General features: G+C 45.8%; 2 protein-coding genes across 8 annotated transcripts in view; one reads left to right on the top strand and one right to left on the bottom strand.

Annotated features, from left to right (window-relative positions):
- Positions 1-6,405, top strand: part of Eaf6 (chromatin modification-related protein EAF6/MEAF6) — a 32,056-nt gene extending 25,651 nt beyond the window's left edge. For both annotated transcript variants that reach the window (XM_050171201.3, XM_055066424.2), the window contains exons 6-7: positions 136-268; positions 6,150-6,405. In XM_050171201.3, coding sequence (XP_050027158.2) covers positions 136-268; positions 6,150-6,165 — 149 coding nt within the window. In that variant the 3' untranslated portion in view covers positions 6,166-6,405. The remainder of the gene's footprint in view (positions 1-135; positions 269-6,149) is intronic.
- Positions 6,406-9,691: 3,286 nt separating this feature from the next.
- Positions 9,692-25,010, bottom strand: part of LOC126522458 (gastric triacylglycerol lipase-like) — a 60,456-nt gene continuing 45,137 nt past the window's right edge. For all 6 annotated transcript variants that reach the window (XM_050171199.3, XM_050171200.3, XM_072288770.1 and 3 more), the window contains one exon: positions 9,692-10,789. In XM_050171199.3, coding sequence (XP_050027156.3) covers positions 10,523-10,789 — 267 coding nt within the window. In that variant the 3' untranslated portion in view covers positions 9,692-10,522. The remainder of the gene's footprint in view (positions 10,790-25,010) is intronic.

Below are 25,010 nucleotides of genomic sequence, written 5' to 3'. Positions count from 1 at the left end.
CGTTTCCTGTTGCCAGTTTTCGTCGAGTGTCCCCTCTTGTTGAATTTCTGTCTCTATGGCTTAACCTTTTTGTGGAACTGTGCGAGAGCTTGCTGTGTAACCAAGTGGGCATTTCTTCTTTCACATGACATGCAGGTGCCAGGTCACACAAGGGAAGCCTGCCTCAAGCCTCCATGGCTTCCCAGCATCATCATCATCAGAGGGGCATGGCAACACCCTCATCATCATCCACCGGGAGCGTCAAAAAGTCGGCAAAAAAGTTCCGCAGGTGGGACTTCAGCTTTTCATGAGCTCTGTTACAGCCAACACTCTTTTACTTGACACAAAGTTTTCAAACTTCATGTGGGATTCTTTGTGGCTGTTCGAAATTGCTGCTATGACCTAAACAGTCAAAAAGTGATTTTTTGAACGCCCTATGTTTTGCACACACCCGATAATTCAGATGCCCTAGTGGCACTGCCACACCATAGAGTCAATCTTTAAGGTCATGTGAAATTTCGGACGCAAAACCCCTTCGCTGTCTGATTTTCCGTACTTTTTACCGTGGCCGCAGGTCCGAAAGGGCAATAATCGAAGCCACCACCACCGCCATTTTGGTTATTTCTCTGCCTCGAAGCGGTGCTCTCGCACGCAGATCTACTGGCAGCCGTAGCCACCACTGCAGAAACGCTAGGCCAGTCGGCTACAACATTCGCTACCAAGCTTCTTTCTGCTCAGTGCCATGTTTTTCATTGAAAGAATTCACCGCTGTCAGCAATGGCAGTGATTCCGCCTTTGAAATCCTCGCCAATGGCTTCGAAGCTCGCAAAGCACGGCTCGTTGCGTAATGCCGGTTTGCAAAAGTAAGCTTCGCGTCAATACAGCAATGTTACATACACTCCGGAACATACGCAAAGTATTGCGGTGAAGCATGCTAATAGTGGGAAGGGGAAATTGTCATGGGATGCAGTCTGTATTTCTTAATTATACACACATGCACCTGCCGTCTCCTGCCACAGTATGAGCACCGATATGCCTAATAAGTGTACTTGCAGGCTTTCAGAACTATTTCGGGTGTGCCTGTGGTTATTTGAGCCCTTGGGAGCAGTAAAGGCATGAATGCATTTTTTTCGGACTGCCCAATTTTCCGGACGTTTTTATGGCCCCTAGGGAGTCCGAAAAATTGGACGTTGACTGTATGTCTTACGTGTAGGGTTTCTTCACTCCATTCTTGCCAGCCGAGTCATCAGGCATAAGTTATATTGTTTGTGTGTTTTGATATGCATGGAAAGTAAAGCTTATCAGGTAAAGGCCACTGCCCTTCAGTATCACTGTTTATATTTACTTCAGGAACTAAACAAGAAATGAAATACAAATTTGAAATGAAAAAAGAAATGAACCCTCTAAGCAAAGGATCGCCAAAGGACAAGGATGTCTAGGCAGTGTTTTTTGTGATACTCTGTGCAGTGCATGCACTTTCGTAGGGCGAGCCTGTGAATCACTTTTCTCGTTGCCTCTTCACTGAGGATGGTGCTTTGCTGTAGGCATCATTAGTCATTTCATTGATGGCCCAGTGAGTGTCAGAGTGAATAATATAGTGCAAATACATTATTCCTAATGTGCCTTTATGCTTTGTTGAATCGAAGTTGAATCCTTGCTCTCTGTCTTGGCATCAGTATTTGTCTGTACCATCTGATCACCTCATTTTATGCCTGCCTCATCTTATCTTGCCACTTTATTTATCTACATTGCCCTGTAGCCAATCCCAGATCCAATTCTCCCTTTGCTCTTGTCTCTTCTCATTGCAATAAAAACTTGAGGCCAGACACAATATTAACCAAGTCAGAAGGTGATTGACATCATTACCAGGGTGTCACCAACCGGGAAAACTGGAAATTCTCAGGGATTTTGAGTAGTCTGAAAAAACTCAGGGACAACTCAGAGAATTTGTGCCTCTATCAGGGAAAATTAGCTGTAGTTTTATTAAAAGGGTCGGATGTCGTGGTAATGCTGGCTCGTGTAACAGACAGGAATCGTAATGAATTGTCTTTGACACCCTGTCATTGGCTGGAGGAGTTGCCAGTGTACAGTCAACGACCGACTTTCTGGATTCCCAATAATTTGGATGGCTTCGCGGCACTACCACATGCCCCATAGAGTCAACATATCAGAACGTCTGAAATTTCGGACGCAAGAACTCTTCGACGTCCGATTTTCTGGACGTTTTGCTGTGACAGCAGGTCCGAAACAGCATTAATTAAAGCCGCCACCGCTGCCATTTTGATTACCTCGCCGCCTCAAACTGGCACTCTCGCACGCAGATCCACTGGCAGCCGTAGCCACCACTGCAGCAATGCTAGACCTAGCTGCTTCGACGTTCGCTATGAGGCTTCTTGTCGTTGGGTGCCGTATTTTTTATTGAAAGAATTCGCCACTGTCAGCAATGGCACAGACTCTGCCTTTGTGGTCCTCACGATTGGCTTAGAAGCTTGGAAAGCACGTAGCATTGCATAATGCTGATTCCCGAAAGTCAGCTTCGCCTCTATACAGAAATGTTACTTGGTGAAGCATACGCAAAAGTATTGCAGTGAAGCATAACAAGCGTGGGAAGGGGCTGTGCCACGGGACACAGTATGTATTCCTTAATTATACACGCATGCGCCCGGTATTTCCTGTCACAGTATGAGCACCGATATGCCTAACACATGTACCGACAGGCCTTCAGAGCGTTTTCGAATGTGCCTGTGGTGGTTTGCGCCCTTAAAGGCAGTAAGTGACATGCATTATTGTTTCCAACTGGCCAATTTTTCGGATGTTTTTGCAGCCCCTAGGTAGTTTGAAAAATCGTACGTGGACTGTGCAACTGACCAAGAAGATGCTTCAAATGGTCCGTGGGGCGAACGAGTGGTGGAACGAGGACAAGAACAGAAAGGACCTATGCACTGAGGAATGAACGGGAAAGGAAGCGTGCTGCTGTCATTTTAAAGGAGCTTGAGCTCAAAAAAGAAAGTGTTAGCTCATGCCGAGATGCAAGTGTCTCTCATTCAAATCAAAATAAACTCTTTAAATCAGTGAAATACAACACAGGTGTCGTGCGCGGGCTGAGAGTATGCAGGACAGTTGAGGTTGATTTACGAGCTGTTCAGAGAGAACTTCAATTGTGACAAAGTTCGAGCCTCATACCACTGAGCTAGCTATCAGTTGATAGAAATAGCTCATATTCGAAAATATTTGCTTCTGTGTGCATCTCCTTTTTATTCATATTTGAGAATGTCCGACTTGATATGCTTACTAGAGAGTGACAGCATCTGGCGATATGGTTTCAGCCCGTCTTGACATAAAACATAATTCTGCATCACTCAGGGCATTTTGCAAAGGCACCCAGGGAAAACCTAAAAAACTCGGGGAATTTAGAAATGTCAACTTGGTAGACACCCTGATTACAAAGGAAAACTCAACTTTGAGAAGCATTTGAAGAACTTGAAGCCTACTCCAACTCAACAGCTGTTTAACTGCAACAAATTGCATCTAGGAAGAAGGTTTCACTAAGTTTCAGTGTATGTGTAGAAATAAGGTTTATTTCCCACTCCTTAAATTTTAGCCTTCTGCATCCGTGAAATCCTTGAATTGTCCTTGAATTTCGAGCGAAATGTTTTGTATGAACCCTGGTCGCATCGTTCCGACTCTGGCGAATGTTGGCAGGGCATGGAAATGCACAGAAGCCGTACAGCATTCACATGTGCACACACAGTGCCAGCCGTATCGCTACAATCGGTACTCTAATCCCTCAGCTTGTGCGGATATAAATTTTTTAGTCCGAAGCAAAGTTGAAGTGATTAGTTCGAATAATTGTGGGATTTCCCTAAAACCTTGACACAAGTGCCACATGTTGACAAATCTAAAAGAAATTGGTTCTTGCAAAGAACGAGTCTCTTCTCTGGAATCAATTTATTTCGGAACTGCTGTTATTCTGATGTTTTCATGCACAAAATCATGTTCAACGTTTTTTCCAACACCAGCAGCACAGAAAATTAATTTACAAGCTTTTGCTCAGTGCTGTCCTTAACTCTACTTGAAATTTCATGACAGTCGAGGCAGCAGGAGTGTGTTGTGTTTGCTTGTTGCATGTCATTATGCTGTGTAAGGAGTCATTGACTGTGTGATGTCGGCCAGGTGAAAGCAAATTCAGCTCAGCGCTTTCTGTATACACACAAGCTTTAACCCATTCTGTCCTGTTAGCACACACATGAACTTAATAGACATGCTCACCACCTCGGCGACCCTTAGTCTAGCCTGTGCACATGATCTCAGGCCTGATCACTAATGAGTGGCAAACTTCCAGCGGCAGTTTCCCACTCACCACCATGCCTGTCTTGGCTGTTAGGGCTAACCAGTGGGCCTACCATTGTGTGCTACTGAACTTTTTATTAAGCTTCCATTTAGTCAGCTTCATGTGGAGGGCAATTAGGGGTGGACAATAGATGAGCCTTTCTTCTGGCGCGCGGATGCGACCTGTAGCTTTCGCTGCACGGCATTGAGTTGGTGAGCATATGTGGCAAGGGGGAGAGAGCTCGAGAGGGGAGAGTAACAAAGGAGAGCGAGAGACAGCAGTGGCTACGTTTTCGTTCGTCAAATGCCTGTAACGTTGCTATTGCACCACTTCAAATTATTCTTGCAGCTTTGTGCTCCTAGTAGAGTAGTTCACATCAGCCACTGTGTACAGTCAACATCTGATTTTTCAGACACCCTAGGGGCCGCGAAAATGTCTGAAAAAGTGAATGCATGCCTTTTACTGCCCCCAAGGGCTCAAATCACCACGGGCACATCCGAAGCAGCTCGAAAGGCCTGTCAATACACTTATTAGCCGTATCGTTGATCGTACTGTGACAGGAGATGGCTGGTGTACACGTGTATAGTAATCAAAGAACGCATACAGTGCCCCGTAAAAGTGACTGCTTTTCTCTCATGGTAAGCTTTACCGCAATACATTGCATATGCTTTACCACGTAACGCCACGGTATCGCGGCGAAGCTGACCTTCGGGGACCGGCATTATGCAACATTTGACTCTTGGCATACTTTCCGCACTTCTATGCCATCGGCGAGGAAGACAAAGGCAGGTGACAGTGGTGAATTCTTTTAATTAAAAACATGGCACTCAACAGCAGGAAGGTTGGCGGTGAATGTCAAAGCAGCTAGGCTTAGCATTGCCGTGTGGGCTACGCCTGCTATATGGATCACTGTGCGGGAGCATTGGTTCGACGCTGTGATATAATGAAAGTGGCGGTGGTGGTGGCGGCTTCGATTATTGTCGTTTCAGACCTGTGGTCAAGGCAAAACGTCGGGATTATAGGACCACGAAGGATTTCAGCTTCCGAAATTTCAGATGTCCTTATACATTGGCTTTGAGAGGTAATGGTGGTGCCATGAAGGGTGTCCGAGTTATGAGTTATAAAAATCGTGCATCCGAAAAATAAATCGTTGACTGTAACTAATTATTGAGCTTAGGGGGGGGGGGGTTTAGTGGTCCATTGAAGCGCTTACACACCACTTCCATTACGATAGCTTATTCAAGAGACAAGTTTTTATATGCTAAGCTAGTAACAACAGAGCAATGTTACACGTTTCCAGCATTCCCATGACTTGCGTGCGTCGCAGGGTGAACTGGCATAGTTGTTACTGCACAAATGTCATGTAGTGGTCCGTAGACAGTGATAGAATTGTATCTGACAGTGATAGTGACCGTCGTTAAGTGTGAATAAAAAACAGTAGTGTGTTGAATTGGCTGGTTGTATTTAATGTAAGTTGTCTGAAAGTGAATTCTGCAGGTTGCTTCTTTTCCTGATTGCAAAAATTGCAGGCATGCTACTTCTTTCTTGTCGTAAAATTTAGTGCAGAATAAATTTTCGGGCACACATTATTTCTTACTGTAAACACATAAAAATTGGGTGCTCAGATTTGACATTAGAAGCAGGCAAATACTACAGCACGTAATCAGTCACTATACATGAATGTGCTCCATAGTGCTGTGACATCGCTACCATTGCACATTCAAATCAAGCGATTGCGATTGACTGGCAGAGCTCTTCTTGTGTGGTGCTTGAAATTTGTGATGCAAAATCTACATCATTCCTTCAGATTTCTCTTGAAAATTACGTTGATTTCTTTCAGGGCTGTCGATGAGTGAAGAGGGGTGGAGCTTGGGCCCGGAACATGATCAGGGGTATCCATTCTTTTTACCGGCCATAACCTTGGCACCAGTCATGTCATCATCACGTTAAGAGCGGCTTCGCAGTGTGGCTTGTGTCACTACTGCAACGGAACCACATGGAGCAGAGCCTATAAAGAACTTGTAAATGAGATGTTGCATTGTACAGCGCAGATGGTAGCCTTGTGTAGCTGCTGCATTAAAGCCATCGTCCCATTACGGCTTTAGCTGTGTGACCTTCTTTGTAGCCCCTCCTTGTGCAATGTCTTAGTGAAAATTGATTGAGTGAAGAAATGTTTCATTTTTGAAGGCATGGCTCTCTGGCTTAATACGAGGAGTGAGGAAGGCAAGAAAGTGCATTTGAAGTGGGGGGTGCCCTGCAAGGAGCATGGCCTGCAACTGGTGTACATGTACTGTATTTATTTGAATGTCGACCAATACATTTAAAAAATAATGTGCGAGAGTGGGGGTTCGGCTTAAGCTTGAGGATATGGTTTGAGCACAACTGCTAGAAACTGCTAACTGCAAAAAGGTAGATGCCATGGGGCTGAAAAAGATGTTGCTGATTTTATCAGAATACAACGATGGAGAGCATATCGACGGAGGCTGAAAACTGTTGCAAACATTCGGGACATCGCTCGGAACAAATTCAAATGCCTGTCTGCATTGACATGCTTTTGACATGTCTACTGCTTAGTCAGGTAGTGTTGCACTGGGTTGCGGTGGCCCACATTGAATGAAATTCCGGCCAATCAGATAATGCGAGCATTCCAAAAGTGCAACATTGTTGATATGTTGTTACCCCCGTATTCAGAAAAGCAACTTAAGTCGAAGCCCGTGCTTGACTTGATTTAAATGATGCCTGGCGTTAACGTGCCCAAAGACGCTCGCTTCGGCGTGTTCATAATAGGCGTCACTTAGATGGAGTCAAGCATGGGCTTCAACTTAAGTTGCATTTCTGAATACGGGGGTTAATGTTCTTTTCACTCCCGAATGCCTTTTATGTTCGAGAAATTTTTTTTTGACCTTCCCCATTTTGAGAGCTGGCCTATAATCGAGGGCGGCCTAGATTCGAATAAATATGGTAATAGTTTGAATTTTCTTGCAAAAGCCAGGAAAGAAACTAGGGCTGCAGGATGGTCCTCTGGGCCACTCATCCGTTGGATCCACTCCTGATAGCTAGGCACATCATCCTGGTAAAGGTACTTTCTGCATAAATGGCTAGCATATGACTGTGCCAAAAAGAAAGAAAAAGAAAAACGAATTTTTTTTTTTACTAGCTTCCCACAAGAAGCTGTTGGTCAACCTCAGCTCATTTACCATCTGACTTCTTTGCAATATTTGCATGAATATAACAAGATGCTGTGGCAGGCAGGATGACTTTTTGGTAAAGATTTCTAAACAATTGTGTTTATGATTATGTATAATGCTAGGTATTTGCATTGCAAGTGTGCCAAGGGCTTAAAGGACACTGAAGAGGGTCATTTATTCGTTTTTCTTGCTTATGAAAATTTCTATCCAGTTTTCTTTTCACCATGTTTCACTGGTTTTACAGTTGCTTTAAAATGCATGTTGCAGGTTTATTATATAAAAAAAAGCAGGTTTATACTTCCAGTGCTTATGGTTGCATAATAATGCAAGGAAATAGCAAATCATGTGCTTTTAATATTAATGCAAATAGCATTCTATGCCTACTTTATCCATTTTGAGCCTGTCTGTCTGTTTCTTCTCTTATGCCAACCCAGTGATCCAAGTTGTCTAATAGCTTGGGCCACTAGGTACAGGCTTGTGGTCGTAATGTCATGGTTGTAGCATCGCCGTCATTCCAGCTTTGTCATCCAACACTTGGCATGCCGTCGTTGTCACACCATCGTCGTCATACAGTTGTCATGCATCTGTTGTCATACCGCCATAGCGATGCCATTGCGGTTGTTCAGTCTTCTTCATTCCAGCTTTGTGATTTGACTCGTCATGGTGTTGTCATCACCCGTTCTGCCCCGACCGAGTTGAATTGTGTTCGTTCCAGTTTTGTCATCCAACTCTCGTCATGCCATCATCGTCACGGCACCATCATCACACAGTCGTGATCGTCGCGCTGTCGTTTTATCATTCTCATTACTTCAGTAACGTCATCCCATTGTTGTCATGCCTTCGTTGTTCCACTGTCGTCAATATTTTTTCTTTGTTGTATTGCAATCATACTGTCATTCAATCGTGATTACCCCACCATTGTCAAACAGTAGCTATCATGCCTCCATTGTCAAACCGTCGTAATGTTGTCATGTTTGTGCCATCATCATGACTTTAACTTCGTCATCTGACTCGTGTCATGCCATCGTTGTCACGCCATCGTCGTCATACAGGTTTCCTAATACACTCATTGTCATGCCATTTTCATCATACACTTGTCATCATCCCTTTGTCCTCATACCATTGTCATGCCAACAGAGTTGTTCCATCGTTATTATCATAGCTTTGACATTAGACTCTCATCATGCCATCATCGTACTGTTGTGATGACATTGTCATCACTTCAGTATCGTCATCCTATTACCATGCTGTCGTGATACCACCTTCGTCGATCCATCGACATCTTTCCTTGTTCGTCATTCTATCGTAGTCATGCTGTCGTCATTAAATCGTGATAATGCCGCTGTTGTCATGCCATCGTCGTCATTGCATCATAGTCACACAAAAGCTATCATGCGTTTATTGCGACACCATTGCCATGCAGTCATCTCATTGTTCTCATGTCGTCGTCATCACATTGTCATCGTTATACCATCGTCATTAATAAATAATTGATATTTTCTTCTGATACCGTCATTGTTATACGCTTTTGTCGTACCATCGATATCATTCCTGCTTCAATGTGTCGGCATCACACAATCGGCATTGCAAGCTCATGGGCGATCTTAGCATGTTAGTACTATAGCAAAGTGGGAAGCAACGAAAGTCTCAGAATTACCATTGCACGTGTGAAATAAATGCGACTACAGGAATATGGTCTGTTGCTATATTGCTCAATTGCTATTTGCCTTATCATCGACAGTCATCATGAGATGAGTTCTGCCGGAATTTTTTGTTACAGTGGGTTTTTGTGTTTTGGTACACCCTGTTCCTTTGGGTTGGGTTAGCTTTATTACATTCGCTTAATGTCACCAAAAATAGAGGTGGGTAAAGAGTTGCCTTCATGTGAAGCACTCGACGCACGGGGCTCTTTCCTTGCGCAAGATCTCTCTTGGGTTCCACACAGGTGGCCATCATCGGAGATAGAGCTGTGGCCTAGCAAGATGCTAGCCCAAAAACTAGTTGATTCTAGTGTACAAGAATAGGGGCTCCTGCATGCATGTTTCGATGCCGAGATTCATCGCATAGTTTAGAATTCATATGTTAGTGGAGAGATGGTGCGCCATCTGGGGTCTTGATTGTGCACAATGCGAGCCCGTACTGAAATGAGTGCACTGTCTCATGAAACTGGTGATCGGCATAATGACTGACACGATTTAAGCCAGAGGTTTTATTAAGCGCCATCAAACTCTGCAAACTTTAAATAATAAATGGTGACGACCGCTTAATTGTCTGTCGGCAACCAGTACACACTTGGTCTTCAGCTGTTGGGCGAATTGCATGCAATGCTAAATTGACTTGATGTAGCATTAGAGGCATGGCTACTTGGTATCCAATATCAGAACATCCACTGTATCGGTGTACTAAGACAGCGATATGCGACACCAGGTGCCAGAAATGATCAGTGATAAAATGTTCAGAGGAGTGTCTTTCTTGAACTGAATAATGTTAGTCAAGAGCAAGGGCGTACAACATTGTGCTTTGCAGCTACTTTGTTTGCTGGCAGCCTAGTTAAGCACATTTGCACATTAATTGGTCGAAGTAAATGCATGCCACGAGCCAAGCTTGCTAAGCCTAAACAAAGGTTACGGTTTGGCTCGGTTTGGTTTGCATAAAACCGAGACGGCGTAATGTAAGCACTTGGCATTATAAGTGTGGCTTGCGCGTGCCTGTACACATATGTGTGCACATGATGTTTTTAATCTTCCTGTGCATGCGTTCTACCTGTTCCATCTGTCACACAGCATCTGCTGCCAACAGAATACTCATTATAGCAAACACTACAAGACACCCTGACATGTCTGTGCAATGTACCCAGCTTGTCCTCCTGATGTCCTTCGGGCAAATGCTAGGGATGTTCGCTGGACACTAGAAAGTGTAGCCAAATGGTCGTGCAAGGGATGTCCACTGGATGGATTCAACACAACACTTGAATATCCATGTCCTGGCAGTGGATGTCTATAAAATGCAGTGGACATCACTGCGGTCACAGGGAAGGTGCCATGGCGTCGTTCCGATACTGTTCCATGAAGCGTATCATCTCGCCGTAGAGGACTGCTGCCTCGTCGCCCGTTCCCACAACGAAGTCGTAGTGTGTGAACCGCTGGTCGGCCACTCTGTACAGACGGGCAACACTGGGCAGCTCCCTCTGCAACCGTGCCACATACCATGGGTCGGCGTACCAGTCACCTGCGCTATGGTAGAGCGCCACGGGAACTCGTACACGGGACAGCTCGTACCTGGGCGGCCGCCACTGCAACAACAAAGACACGGATAGACCAAATGACAAGAAAGAGAGAAATAGAAAAGTAAAGGAAATGCAGTGACGTTAACGAAAGAAAGTCCAGTTTGCTAACCTGTTAAGGGAACAAGTCACGATCACAGTCTATCTCGCTGGCCTGTCGACCGAAGGAAACGAACTAGCGCTCTGGCTGTCTTTAGCGCACACATAGATTGTGAATACTGTCCTAGTATCTTTTATTGTAACAGTGGCTGCAGTGGCCGGTTGTCGAGCGCCTCTAACGTGGTACACAACACCTGCCTCTTCGTATTATAATGTGGGCAGATGCACAAAATATGTGAGAAGCCGCGAGCCGATGCTCTAGCACTGTCAGAACGCCAGTTCTCTGTTTCTCCATGGCACGTTTAAAGAAAAGGAGCAGGAAAAGCTCCTACTGATGGGCGCAGGCCACGCTCTCTGTGTCATTGGCGGCACAGGATGTCAGATTTAAGGAAAGGTTTTTTGGTACGCCACCGTTGTGCAAGAGGTTGTCAGCCGTTCTTACAGAAACACTAAAAACAATTACAATTTGGTTTGGCATGTCAAAACCATGACACGATTATGAGACTCGCTGTAGTGAGGGGCTCGAGAATCATTTTTACCACCTGGGGTTCTTTAAAGAGCACCTAAATCTAAGTATACTCGAGCGTTTTCACATTTAGCCCCCATTGAAATGTGGCCACTTTGGCCGGCATTGAACCCGTGACTTCATGCAACGCCAGGCCATACCCACTAAGCTACCTTGACGGGTAAAGGAATACTTAAACGAGTACTGACACAAATCTTGAAGTCGAGTTAACGTGCGAGATCGATTTATGTGGGCACAAACACATCTTCTGCAAAATATAAACGGCAAATACAGCTTAGAACATATTCAAAATCAATGAGCAATTAGCAGAAATATACTGTGCATGAGAAAAAAAGGTATTTTCCGACAAGGTTGCTTAAGACAGCTGATTTTGCCTCACAGATACATGGCTGACGTGTGCCTTTGTGTTACTGGTTTTAGGATGAACTCTGAACATCTTAGCGAATTTTATTGTGGATCACGTCATCAATGCTCACCCAAAGATAACGCTTTCGTCTTGAACACGCAGCTTTTATTTTGTAAGAAGCCTAGTATTTACATAAACAAAGCAAAATCACTTTATCTGCGTAAGCACTCGAACTTAATTCGCCAAAACGCGGTCAAACTTGTGCCTCGTTTTCCAACCAAATTTTATAGTACTGCCGCTGCATGGAAGAGGACGCTCACCATCCTGCAAGTCCATCTTAAAGTAGGTGTGTAGTACGTGCGCGCAGCCAACTGCTAAATGCGCGCACCTCGCGACATCGACATCAAGGAAGGATTGCAAACTACCGAGAAAACGCTATGTCACGAAGTTGTGTGGCCATCGAGGTGGGCCCTGTGAGCAAGTTTCTTGCCTCTTCGAATGTCCCAGTGTCTTTATTTTTCTTTTTCTCCTTGGTCGTGACGCTGACCTCTTTTGCCACTGAGAGGCGGCACAAAAATTGGCTAAAATTTGTTTCGGACACGAGATAACTCATAAAGTGACCTGAAAAGTGAGCATGTTATAAAACGTTGCGCGATGTAGTGGATCGTTACCGTGATTTTGACTCGCAAGTGGTCAGCGCACCTGCTGCGAAAAATCGTCTCTGCAAAGTGGCTCGCCTGGCTAATGTGTTTTCTCATCGCTGCCAACGACGTCGGGAAAACTAATTGTAATGTCACTTATGAGCGACGCAAATGTGCAGATGTTGATTGTGTTGATGAATATAGGTGCTTTACTACGAGCTGCAGACGGGTTGCAAGTGCCGTCGGTCTCGGCTCCGACGGCCAGCGGGCTAGGCCTATATACCGTTTGCCAGCGATCACCAGCTCGCCTGGCTTGCTCACTCGCTTAAGTGCTAGATCTTGTGAGCAATATAACCCTGTTATTGTGAATACAGGGCCTAAGTGTGAAGGGCAGATCACATGGGAAGTGGGAAACTGGCAATCGACCATTGATTACTGTCTGATGACAAAAGGCATTCATGATCAGTTGAGAGAAATGGTCATTGACCATTTGGCCAAATGGTCAAGAACAGCTTTTGTTGGCTGTTAAGGAATGCGTAGAAGCAAACGGCGAAGTGTCTTTCCGGAATTCAACAGGCTTGTGAGTAGATAATTTTATGTCGTTATTGAAGTTTTACCTGAGATCTACTTTTATTATGACAACCTGCCTTTTTTGCAGCGCAACGGTGTCTGCATTGGGTCCTGCGAGGCCCCAATTCTTTGTGATATACTTTTAGCAAAAGTAGATAAACTTTTAGATAGGTCTTTTTTGGGGGGGGTTTGTTTTAAAGGTATTTAGGTATGTTGATGATTTTTTAGTGCTTTTAAAAAAGCAGAAGGCCTTCACCTACCTCTCTACAGTAGGTGAAGTTTTAAACGCATTTGACAAACAAGCACTTGGGCTCAATTTTCTCTCAACCTGATGCAGCTCAACCTGATGCAGATGTTTTACAGTTTTTAGACCTGGAGACTAACCTTTCATGAAAAGCACATTTGCTGGGGCTACCCTCGAGCAAAAAAGGATTTGTTACCATATGATTCAGCGCTTTGCAAAACTGTAAAAAGGGCTATAGCGTCGCACTGTTTGGAATCTTCTCTTCAAAAATCGTGCCCGTACCTAATGCAGAAAAGTTTCGAGACTCAGGCCAGCCGACCCTTGGTGGCGGGGTTCCCCTATTCGGTCTTGGTTGCTTTGTGTGAGACCCTCCTTCAAAAGCTAAAACTAGGAACCCGAAGGAAAGACCGTCGGAAGACTGACAAGCTTTTGGTTGTGCCGTACCTGCACAAGACTTCGCACAATCTCAAGAAGGTCACCAATAGACATGGTGTGTCCGTTATTTTTTCGGCACCCAACAAGCTGGCACAGTTATGCCCATGCATCTGCAACTCTAACAAAAGAGGTTGTCAGCTGAAACACGACAAGCCGTTCATCAAGTGTTCCACAGGAGTGGTCTACACCATTCATTCCCTTGAAGTGTGGAAACGTTTATGTCGATCAAACCGGCTGCTGCATTAATGAACGCTTGGGGGAGCATGCCTGAAATTTAAGTGATTCAAAGGACCAGTGCGCACATTTGGTCGTGCACATAATTAAATGCAGAGGTTGCGAGGCTCGATTGGGAGAGATAAAGATTCTCAGTAAGAGTGCCGACACGACGGCGCGCGTCAGTTTGGACGCGCGTCAGTTTAAGCGTTCCACATAAAGAAATATGGCAGCAAGTGCGTAAGCACCCCCTCGGTATCGCTTTTTGCTGCAGAGCTTCAATTTTTGGAAGTGACTGCTTACTGATTTGATTGTCTGTTAGTATCCCTTGCCTTTTTTCTAGTTTTTTTGTTATTCTGTGCCTGTTTTCAATGATTCCTGGCACGTACGTTCATCGATGCGCAATGTCATTTTTTTCCAGATTGTATCGCTCCCTTCCACTTCATTTCTGCCTTTCCCCTTATATAAGGTATTCGTCTTCCGTCAATCAAATTTATTTGACAGTCAGCGCTTGTGTCTCATCCTTGTTACTTTGTGGATGCATGTGTTAGCGCTGTTACAATTTTCAAATCAAGGTCATTGACGAGGAAGGGTATAACAGCATAGGGAGTGACCATAAACGCATCATTTTGAAAATGCGATTTGTAGTTGGGAAAGAGCAAGAAGTGCAAAATGGCCAGTCCAAATTTGAACACTAAACAAATAACAAATATGGTCACAAGAGTCGAGGAAAAGCTTTGCAAATGGCCAAAAGTGGGAATATTGTGAGCTTCTAAGTGTAATAATGACAAAAATACGGAAAGAGAAACATGTTCATTCGAAAGGAAAAAAGAAACTGAAAAGCTGGTGGAACAGGGAGATATGAGAAGCGATCGCCGAACGACAGAAAGCATCCTGAGAGCTCAGGCAGGCAAAGAAGGCGCAGTTGCTGCAGGATGAAGTGGCCAGTAAACGGGAAATATACTGGGAGAACAAGTCTATGGTTCAAATACTGATGCAGGCAAAGATAAAAGGTGAAAGTGAACGTTGGTTGTCAGAAATACGTGAGAAAAAGAAGGCTGCACCTAGAATATTTTGGAACCACATAAAATGATTAGCCAGGAAGTCAACAACAATACAACAACATATCCTAGACAAAGACTGAAACAGACTGAAAGGGGAAGCAGCATTAATTTACACCTGAAAATTAAGAGCCAAATCTTTCCAAGGCAATGAAGAGGCTGTATTTGAAAATATTATGCAGATCCCACACACTGGGGGAATCGACACATGCGAAGCATTCCGTGCTGGATGCTTTGATTGACGACAATTAGCGGTGATGGTGATGGCTAAAGCTTAATTTCTTCAACATTTAGTCTAACACAAGAGTGGTAAGTAAACGTTACCTTGTGGGCACCACTGCTGTTTGTCTGCATAGTACACAAACACACAGGGATAGGTGTTTGCTTGAGGCGTTGTTGTGCGCCATATTTCCTAATTGCTGAGAGGGTTGAGCATAGTCATCGCCTCACATGGCACATCGCATTGTGACAGAAGTATTAAACTTGAATTGTATTATCAGGCTGTACGTGCCAAAACCACAATCGGATTATGAGGCATGCCGTAGTGGCAGACTCCGGATTAATTCTGACACCATGGTGTTCTTTAACGTGTCCCAAAATCGAAGTGCACATGCGTTTTCTATTTTGCCCCCGTCGAAATGCGGCTGCCGCGGTTGGAGTCAAATCCACGGCCTCTAGCAATGCCATAGCTGCAAAGCTACCACAACAGGCACAGAAGTGTTGATTTGATGGTCGACCGCTTCCGTAGTGTCGCCTGGACCCTGCGGTGTGCTTTAATTATTGCGGCTCTGCTTCTGCACGCCCTGCATAGTTTGTCCGCTTGACATATTTGCATGGCGTTTATTTTTTCAGAAATAACAGCAACGTAGTGTACCGTACCTTGAACTTAAGCTTACCCTGTTTCCCCGCAACCGCTGCCGTATAGTAGTGGGGTTTCCTTGCCTTCTCATGTCACCTCCCCCCTCTATTATATGAGAACTGCCTCTTCTCCCTCTCCTTCTTCTCTCTACAGTTCTATCTGCGTCCACTCTGGCCTGGCACATTACTAAGGGAAGCGCTGCAGTTTCTGCAATGCTTCTGAGGGGAGTCACAGATAATTACAGCTGTCAAGTGGTTAATGTGGCGATGGCCAGGGTGCTCCAGAGGGCATCGTGCACATTTGACGCGGTGGGGTGAAAACGATTTTCTCTCCTCGCCTTTCCTCTCTTACTCACACTTATATACATGCTCTGAACCACCCCCCAGAGGCGGTGGGCGCGACAGCAGCACCCACAGCAGCCCACAGCGGCCAGCAGCAGCAGTGGGAAAGTCGAAGGAAGAGGGAAAGAAAGCTTTGCTTTAATATCAGGTTTAATCTCTCGTACAAACAGGCAGGTACAGTAGTAGAGCAACAGCTTCCAGGTTTACTTTATGCGGACGGCATTGTGTTGTTAGCTAACAAACAAAGTGATTTGAAACGTCTGACTAATATCTGTGGACAGGAAGGCGAGAATTTAGGTTTGGAATTTAGCGTTCGAAAATCAAGTGTTATGTGGTATTCAACGAAAACAGTGAACAGACAGTGGCAATACAGGGCCAGGAAATATCTCGGGTAAAATAATATAAATATCTTGGTATATGGATAAACGAAGGTAATAGATACATGGAAACACAGGAAAAAAGAGTAACAGTAGTAAGGAAGTGAAATGCAGCCATAATGAAGCACAGAGCACTATGGGGATACAATAGGTCCGAGGTGCTCCGGGTATGTGGAAAGGTGTAATGGTGTAATGCTTGAAATCAGGGGTAGAATCAGCACCCGATGGCAACCAAGGGTCAGTGGAATTCCTCGCATTGGGCGCTCACAGGAAGACTTCAATTGAAGCTGTGCAGGGTGATATGTGCTGGACAAGTTTTGAAGTGAGGGAAGCTCAGAGCAAGATTGATTATGAAGAACGACTGAGGAATATGGAAGAAAGTAATAGGCTGGGAGAGTGTTGAGGTATTTGTACTGAAAAAAACATTGATTCATAGCGGAGGAAAAGAACTAGGAAGCTTACCAGCAAGTATGCGGCCTGTAGGGTGAGCACCACAGCAACAAAGAACGTCAAGCAGAAAGTCGGAGGGGCTAAAATAATCTCGTGGAGAAGAAACCTGCCATGAAACCTGCCAAAAAACGAAATCAGGAAAGAAACAATTTACGATAACTTGAAGGGAAGCTCATTACTTTTCGAAGCGAGATCAGGATGCCTTAGAACATGTGCCTGTAAAGCGAGATATAAGAACGAAGAAGCATGTGCTTGCTGCGGTAATGCTAGGGAAACGATGGAACATGTTTTATTATAATGTAAATATATCTGCCCAGCGGTCGATTTTGGCAACACTGACTCCTTGAAGTCCTTGGGTTCAGCGAGAGCAGGGGGAATGTAAACACGACCACAAAAGAGATTAGTAAGATTGGTGGAAGGAAAGTAGGGAAACAACAAAAAATGGAGACGTACAAAAATAAAGTTCACAATAGGGGGTCAGAAAATTCGGTTATGGAAATTCATCGTGCATTTCTTTTTCTTATTTAACCTACGTAGGACATTAGGCAGCATAATAGCAAGAGCTTGATGGGGGACGCTCATAACATCCGTCCCATCCATCCATCCATCCATCCAGAAGGGATTGGAAGACTGGTGGAAGTAGGGAAAGGACAAAAAACTGAGACGTACAAAAACAAAGTTCGGAATAGGCGGTCAGAAAATTTGGTTATGATAATTAATTGTTTATTTCTTAATTTTTGTTCATCTTTAGCATAGTTAGGACATTAAGCAGTATAATGGCAAGCGCTTGGTGGCGCAACCTACTGTCCTGTTCCAAAGGGGATGCTCATAACAACCATCCGTACGTGCGCGCCACTGGACGCTTAGAATGGATCTCGTTGAAAAGTAGCCAGATTTACTCGTTTCATTTCAAGCGTGTCTGGATAAAGAAAAAAAAAATGGTAGGACGCTTAAGCTTCGCCCTTAAGGGTGGGACGCAGCAGCATTCAAAGACCCCTGACTGCTTTTCATGCTTCCCGGTAACTGCAGCTTATGTAAGCGTAACGTTTACTGGAAACGCTGGCGGCGAACGCTATGCACGGAGGCAAGCTTTCAGGTAGAAACGCGGCCTTTTGCGTGGGTCGATCTCCTGTTTCGCACTTTTAATATTTCGGTCTGAGAAGAGCTAACATAAAATGTATGCGCTGTCAGTTTTTTTTTTTCATTACATTTGTTTGTGGGCTGCCATTCTCAAGATTCCAAGGAATAACTTTGTAAAGAATGAGACAAGGTATGAACAACTTTGGTGGTAGAAGAGTGGTTGGGTATGCGTGGTTCGGAATTAGATAGGAAATTATTTTTGCCGAAGCGACGTCCGATGCTGGTGCTCGCGGGACGCCGACGCTGTACTTTCTGCGACATGGGGCCCTTACCGCTATCGTGTTAAAACCCGCCTAGCTTAGAGCAGTCCAAGCCTGATGGTGTGCTGACTTTTACCCCGCCTTGTGTCCTGCTCCGAAATAGGCTTCATCATAGAGAAAGAAAAAAAATGGCTTCATTCTCAAAGCGCCCTCGACGAATGGTTCGTACTACATGTAGCGGTGCGTATGCATTATTGATAGCTGTTGCTAGCCGCACTTTCCGAGTCGCTGCTTTGTAGTGGATCCAATCAAAAGTGGTTGGCCACGTCTAATGAGGCGGCAACTCCCGCGAGCGGGAAATAGTTGTCTCTGGACGACGAAAACGAGGATGACGATGACATTGCAAAGCACACGCAGGCAACATTACTAGACGCACGCCGGCGAGCGTGCTGGAGTGCGCACGTCACAGTTTTGCGTTATCACGTGCCCACCTGTGCTTACATTCAGTCTTTGGCCCATACCGTTGCTCTGTGAAACCGAAACTAGGACTGGTCGCCAAGAACAAGACTCAAAATAATTACCTGTCGCACTCTGAAGCCAATGATGCTTCGTGCTGTGATTACTAGGTCATAGCCACTTATTGCAGCAGAAAAAACAAGATAGAAAGTTTTTGTGTCAGTACTCCTTTAAGGGAAACACTAAATCAGTCTAGACTGATAAAGTAAATTTTCAAGACTATATTTTCATTATTTCGCGGCAGGAAGTTGCTTACGAGAAGAAATGAATGTGAAAGTTTCATTTGAAAGAAAGAAAAAAAAGCTTGCGTCAATACCTCAGCGCCAGTACGCTGTTGTGACGTCAAGGATTTCAAATGACTTTTTTTAGCATTTGGGCCGTTGTGGCGCAGCAATGGTTATCGGCACTTGCTAATGCATTGCTCGGCTTTCTTTTTTTCGGAAAAATCTTAGCCCATGTTTATAGCCATAAAGTTAACTGAGCATGAGCTGACGCCGTCAAACTCGATTATGTCACGACTGTGTGGTAGGGCCCTATAACGTAAAACTATTCCAATATATTTCTATTCCAATCTCGTGACGTCAAATTTGCGTAACCGCCAACGCAAACACCGGGCGGTCACCCGCAGGGTTGTCAGAACAGACCAATCAAACGCTTTCCTCGTTCATAGGAGGTCACTTTTGTTTGCTTGAAAAACGAATAAGATTGCCTACACTGAGCGGCTTGTTGTATCTAATTGGCTGACAAGAGGCGACGAGAACGCTTAAGTGGAGAGGGATTCGATGGGGCCGAGCCACTGCACTGAAAGTCGATAACCGGACGAAGAGGGTGGTGCCGGCGTCTACGATTGGTCGGCTTTCCCTTACTTGGCTTGCGGTGGCTGGTCGAAAATCGCGGCGGCATGCAACGGAAGCTCAAGAATGACGCTAAAACGGACCCTCAGCAAAGAAGAGTTAGCAGAATGAGGGGGTAAACGTGCCGAAAGTGCTCGAAAACGTTACACGGCCACGCAAAAAGCTTTATTATACGTAAATACACCCATGCTCTCCGGCAGGTGCGAGTAGCCAGCGTCTGAGCGATCGGCGGCCGCCATCTTCTATTCCTTTCGGAACGGGGCAGCCTGCGGCTATTCCGAAGAAAATTCAGTTTTGTTCGGCATATTAATGCATCTTTATCGCGTACACGTCACTTTGACGCGGTGAGTTCTTGCGGTTTTGTGACGTCGCGTGACAGGCAGGTGAAGTGGGTGCAGCCCGAAAACTTTTTACCAATAGCCGAGGGCTAATGGCGAAAAGGGGTCGAATCAGAAATAACTGTTTTTCTTTTTTCTGTCAAATCATGCGTAATCAATGTGTACACATCATATCAGATGGGGAGGTATCGCGGTTTTCGTAACGTCGCGTGACAGACAGGTGAAGTGGGGGTGGTCGAAAAAAGTTTTTGACCAATCGTGGAGGGCTGATAGCAGAATTGGAATAGAAAAATTTGGAATAGTTTTACGTTATAGCGCCCGTAGAGTGTGCTAGTATGTGTGGTGATGAGACGTTCATTTGAGGGATCGCCAGCCATATGTGCGCGGGCGCGAGAGAGAAAATCTGGGGCTTTTGCTCCTTGAGTATGTGACTGCCTAGGCACTTCGGGGGATGTTTCTTAGCGCGTGTTGTAAGCGTTTGTCCCTAGGCGTGCCAGCATTGCGGAGTGAGGTCGAGTTTCTATACTTGGACGCTGGCTGCCGGTGCGGTAACATAGGTGAAGCGGCGGGCACAGACGCCCGATTTGGCGACCGCTGCGCCTATACTGTGGCCCACTGCTCCTTTGGAAAAATCGGGGATGTTTTTTGAAGGTAGAGCGCCGTAAGAAGCAAGAAAGGCTTAATGGGGCATGACTTACTCAGCATAGCGCCGCAGGTGCGAGAAAATCTGTCCGACGTACCTTCAGAGGCAAAGTTCTAACTGGTGTTGCAGAAGTCGCGGGACGCGTTATAGTGCTGACTTAGCGTCACAAGTTGGTATGGTATGGTATGGTAAAACTTTAATCAAGTCCTGCAGGTCGTGAGTCGTCACGAAGCGGGCCGCTCCCACGTGGGAACCGGAAGGCCGAGCCTCTCGGCCGCATCGTGGGCCTGCTGGACAGCCCAGAGTTGGTCAGCCAGAAGAGGGCTGCGGAGAACCGCCTCCCATCTGGCAGAGCTGTTAGCGATGATAGAGTGTGACCGGGCACACCGCCAGAGCATGTGGTCTAACGTGGCTATTTCTCCACAATCGTGGCAGGTAGCATTGGTGTAAATATCCGGATAGATTTTATGTAAAAGCGACGGATTGGGATAGGTATTCGTTTGTAGTAGACGGAGCGTTAATGCTTGAGCTCTATTGAGGCGCGGATGAGGAACAAAGTAGGTTCTACGGCTGAGATAGTAGTGTTTAGTAATTTCGTTGTAGGAGGAGGGCGTGTCCCTGTTCTCTGGGAAGTCGGCTTCCGATGGATCGAGGGTAGCGCGGTGGGCAAGTTCACGCGCAGCCCCGTGAGCCGACTCGTTGAGGTTGGGAGGAGCACCCTTTATCTGACCCTGGTGTGCGGGAAACCAATAAATGAAGTGGTGCGTGATTGCCTTGCCCCCAATAAGTCTGAGGGCCTGTTTGGAAATGGTGCCTTTTTCAAATGCTCTGACTGCAGATCTTGAATCACTATAGATGACATCCCGTGAGCTATCCAGCAGGGCTAGTGCAATAGCCATTTGTTCAGCTATTTCGGAGTCCTTCGTCCGAACCGACGCAGCATTGGTGATTCCTTGCCGACCATCAACAGCGACGATGGTGAACGCCCGACGTTCCTTACAAGAAGCGGCATCCACAAAGCTGACCTGTCGCTGATCACTGTATATTTGCTTAAGGAGGTTGGCCGCCCTTGCCCTCCTTCTACCGCGATTATGATCGGGGTGCATGTTCCTAGGTATTGGTGCGACCGTAATGTTCTCACGAATCGACGGAGGAACGTCAGAGAACTCCTCCGCTACTCTATCGGGGTGATATCCGAGTTCCTCCAATATGGATCTCCCTGCCTTCGTTGTTGTGAGGCGAGTTAGCTGTGCGCGCTCCTGGGCCTCTGCAATTTCTTCAAGAGTATTATGAACGCCAAGCTGCATTAAGCGCTCTGTACAAGTGTATACGGGTAACCCGAGAACCCGCTTAATAATCTTCCTAAGCTGTGCATTCAATTTATCTCGCTCTGCCCGTTTCCATCGATGCATGGCTGCCACGTATCTAAAGTGGCACAGAACGAAGGCATGCATTAGTCGAATGAGGTTATCCTCCTTGAGTCCGTGATGCCGATTTGATACCCTCCGAACTAAACGAACAGCACTTTCAGTTTTAGCAATTAGCTTGCGTATAGTCTTGCCATTTGTACCCCCTGACTCAACGATCATGCCCAAGATTTTGATTGAATTGACTCTGGGTATACGGCAACCGTTTCTTGTATATAGGTTAATGTCTCTGTCTTCCAACGATGTCCACCCCTTGGGCCTTGGACCGCGTTTCTTGGGACTATACAGCAAAAGTTCCGACTTCAAGGGGGAGCATCTGAGACCGGTGGGTTTATGGCCTCCTGTAAGGCGCCCTCAACCTGACCGTCATTGCCTCCTGTGCACCATATAGTTATATCGTCAGCATACATAGTATGTTTGATGCCGTCAATCTCGAGAAGTTTTCTGCTTAGGTCGACCATGGCTATGTTGAACAAACAGGGGGAAATGACTGACCCCTGTGGGGTGCCCCTCTCGCCAAGTTCCAGTAGTTGTGATTCGAGATCGGCTACCCGGAGGGTAGCCTTCCTATCCCAGAGGAACGATCTAACGTAGTTATGAAATCTCTCACCCAGATTGAGTCGAGATATCGAGGCTAGGATATGCGAATGTAGAACGCTGTCGAACGCCTTCTCAAGATCAAGTCCCAAAACGGCCCGAGTGTCGCTAGAGTCGTTGTCTATGATTTGATGCTTAATCATTTTCATGGTATCCTGTGTGGATATATATATATATATATATATATATATATATATATATATATATATATATATATATATATATATATACATATATATTCAATCGTGCTTTTTTACTAATTGTAACATCGTGCCATTATTTCGCATTACTGGCGGCGCCTCCAGCGCATCAAAGCGCACAGCGCACAGCTAGAACCCGGGCTGGTCCGTGGGTTGGGGCTCGCCGCGGCCTGCGCGTGCCAGGGGCTGTTCGCATACAAAAATGGCTCAGGTGATCCCCTGAAGTCTCCGTTTGCCGGTTACATGTGCCCTCCTGGAGCAGTGCTTGTAGATGCAATCTATCGTCACGACGAAAAAAGCGACCTGCGACTTATACAACACCAGTCAGAACCTTGCCCCTTCAGACACAACGATCACAAAATGGGGCGTCCGTGCCCACTAAAGCTCCTACATCCACGCGCCACCGCCGACGGTGGCGCGTGGATGTAGGGGCTTTAGTGCCCACTGCCTCACCGCGCGGGCAGCCAGCGTCGGAGCGTAAACAAACTCGACCACTCCGCAATTCGGGCATGTCTAGGGAACAAACGCATACAACACGCACTAAGAAAGCTCCTCCGTAGTGCCTAGGCAGAGTCATATATTCAAGGAGCAAAAGCCCCCCGCTTTTCTTTCTCACGTCCGCTCTTACTCGCGCCTGCGCACAAACGGCTGGCAATCCCTCATATGAACGTCTCGTCTGTGTGGTGCGGGAACTTCAAGGGGCGTCGCCACCTGTCTTTCGTCTTTTCTGGCTTATTACGCCTCCACTCATGGTAAGGAGGTAATTTTTTTCATAGTATAAGTCATCATCATCATCATCATCATCATCATCATCAGCCTAGTTACGCCCACTGCAGGGCAAAGGCCTCTGCCATACTTCTCCAACTACCCCGGTCATGTACTAATTGTGGCCATGTTGTCCCTGCAAACGTCTTAATGTCATCCGCCCACCTAACTTTCTGCCGCCCCCTACTACGCTTCCCTTCCCTTGAAATCCAGTCCGTAACCCTTAATGACCATCGGTTATCTTCCCTCCTCATTACATGTCCGGCCCATGCCCATTTCTTTTTCTTGATTTCAACTAAGATGTCATTTACCCGCGTTTGTTCCCTCACCCAATCTGCTCTTTTCTTATCCCTTAACGTTACACCTATCATTCTTCTTTCCATAGCTCGCTGCGTCGTCCTCAATTTCAGCAGAACCCTTTTCGTAAGCCTCCAGGTTTCTGCCCCGTAGGTGAGTACTGGTAAGACACAGCTGTTATACACTTTCCTCTTGAGGGATAGTGGCAACCTGCTGTTCATGATTTGAGAATGCCTGCCAAACGCACCCCAGCCCATTCTTATTCTTCTGGTTATTTCAGCCTCATGATCCGGATCCGTGGTCACTACCTGCCCTAAGTAGATGTATTCCCTTACCACTTCCAGTGCCTCGCTACCTATCGTAAACTGCTGTTCTCTCCCGAGACTGTTAAACATTACTTTAGTTTTCTGTAGATTAATTTTCAGACCCACCCTTCTGCTTTGCCTCTCCAGGTCAGTGAGCATGCATTGCAATTGGTCTCCTGAGTTACTAAGCAAGGGAATATCATCAGCGAATCGCAAGATGCTAAGGTATTCTCCATCAACTTTTATCCCCAATTCTTCCCACTCCAGGTCTCTGAATACCTCCTGTAAACATGCTGTGAATAGCATTGGAGATATCGTATCTCCCTGTCTGACGCCTTTCTTTATTGGGATTTTGTTGCTTTCTTTGTGGAGGATTACGGTGGCTGTGGAACCGCTATAGATATCTTCCAGTATCTTTACATATGGCTCATCTACACCCTGATTCCGTAGTGCCTTCATGACTGCTGAGGTTTCGACTGAGGTTTCACTGAGGTTTCACTGCTGAGGTTTCGCTGAGCCCTATTATATCCCATTTACTGCCCTCTAATTCCTCCAATAGCACTGCTAGACTCGCCTCACTAGATAACGTTCTAGCGTTAAACGTTGCCAGGTTCATATTCCAGTGGCGGCCTGTCCGCCATTGTATAAGTAGTAACCTGCTAATATAGCTCAATTTATTTTGCTCTTTATAGTACCTTTTTAAATGGCAGGCGTGGTAATCGGAGTATGTGACCGTTCAGCCCCATCACTGTACACAAGGGTACAGTGATGAGGTGGCCTCGAACA

This window comes from Dermacentor andersoni, chromosome 6, assembly GCF_023375885.2.
Source record: "Dermacentor andersoni chromosome 6, qqDerAnde1_hic_scaffold, whole genome shotgun sequence".
NCBI lineage: Eukaryota > Metazoa > Arthropoda > Arachnida > Ixodida > Ixodidae > Dermacentor > Dermacentor andersoni.
This window is presented reverse-complemented; position numbering and strand designations above follow the sequence as displayed.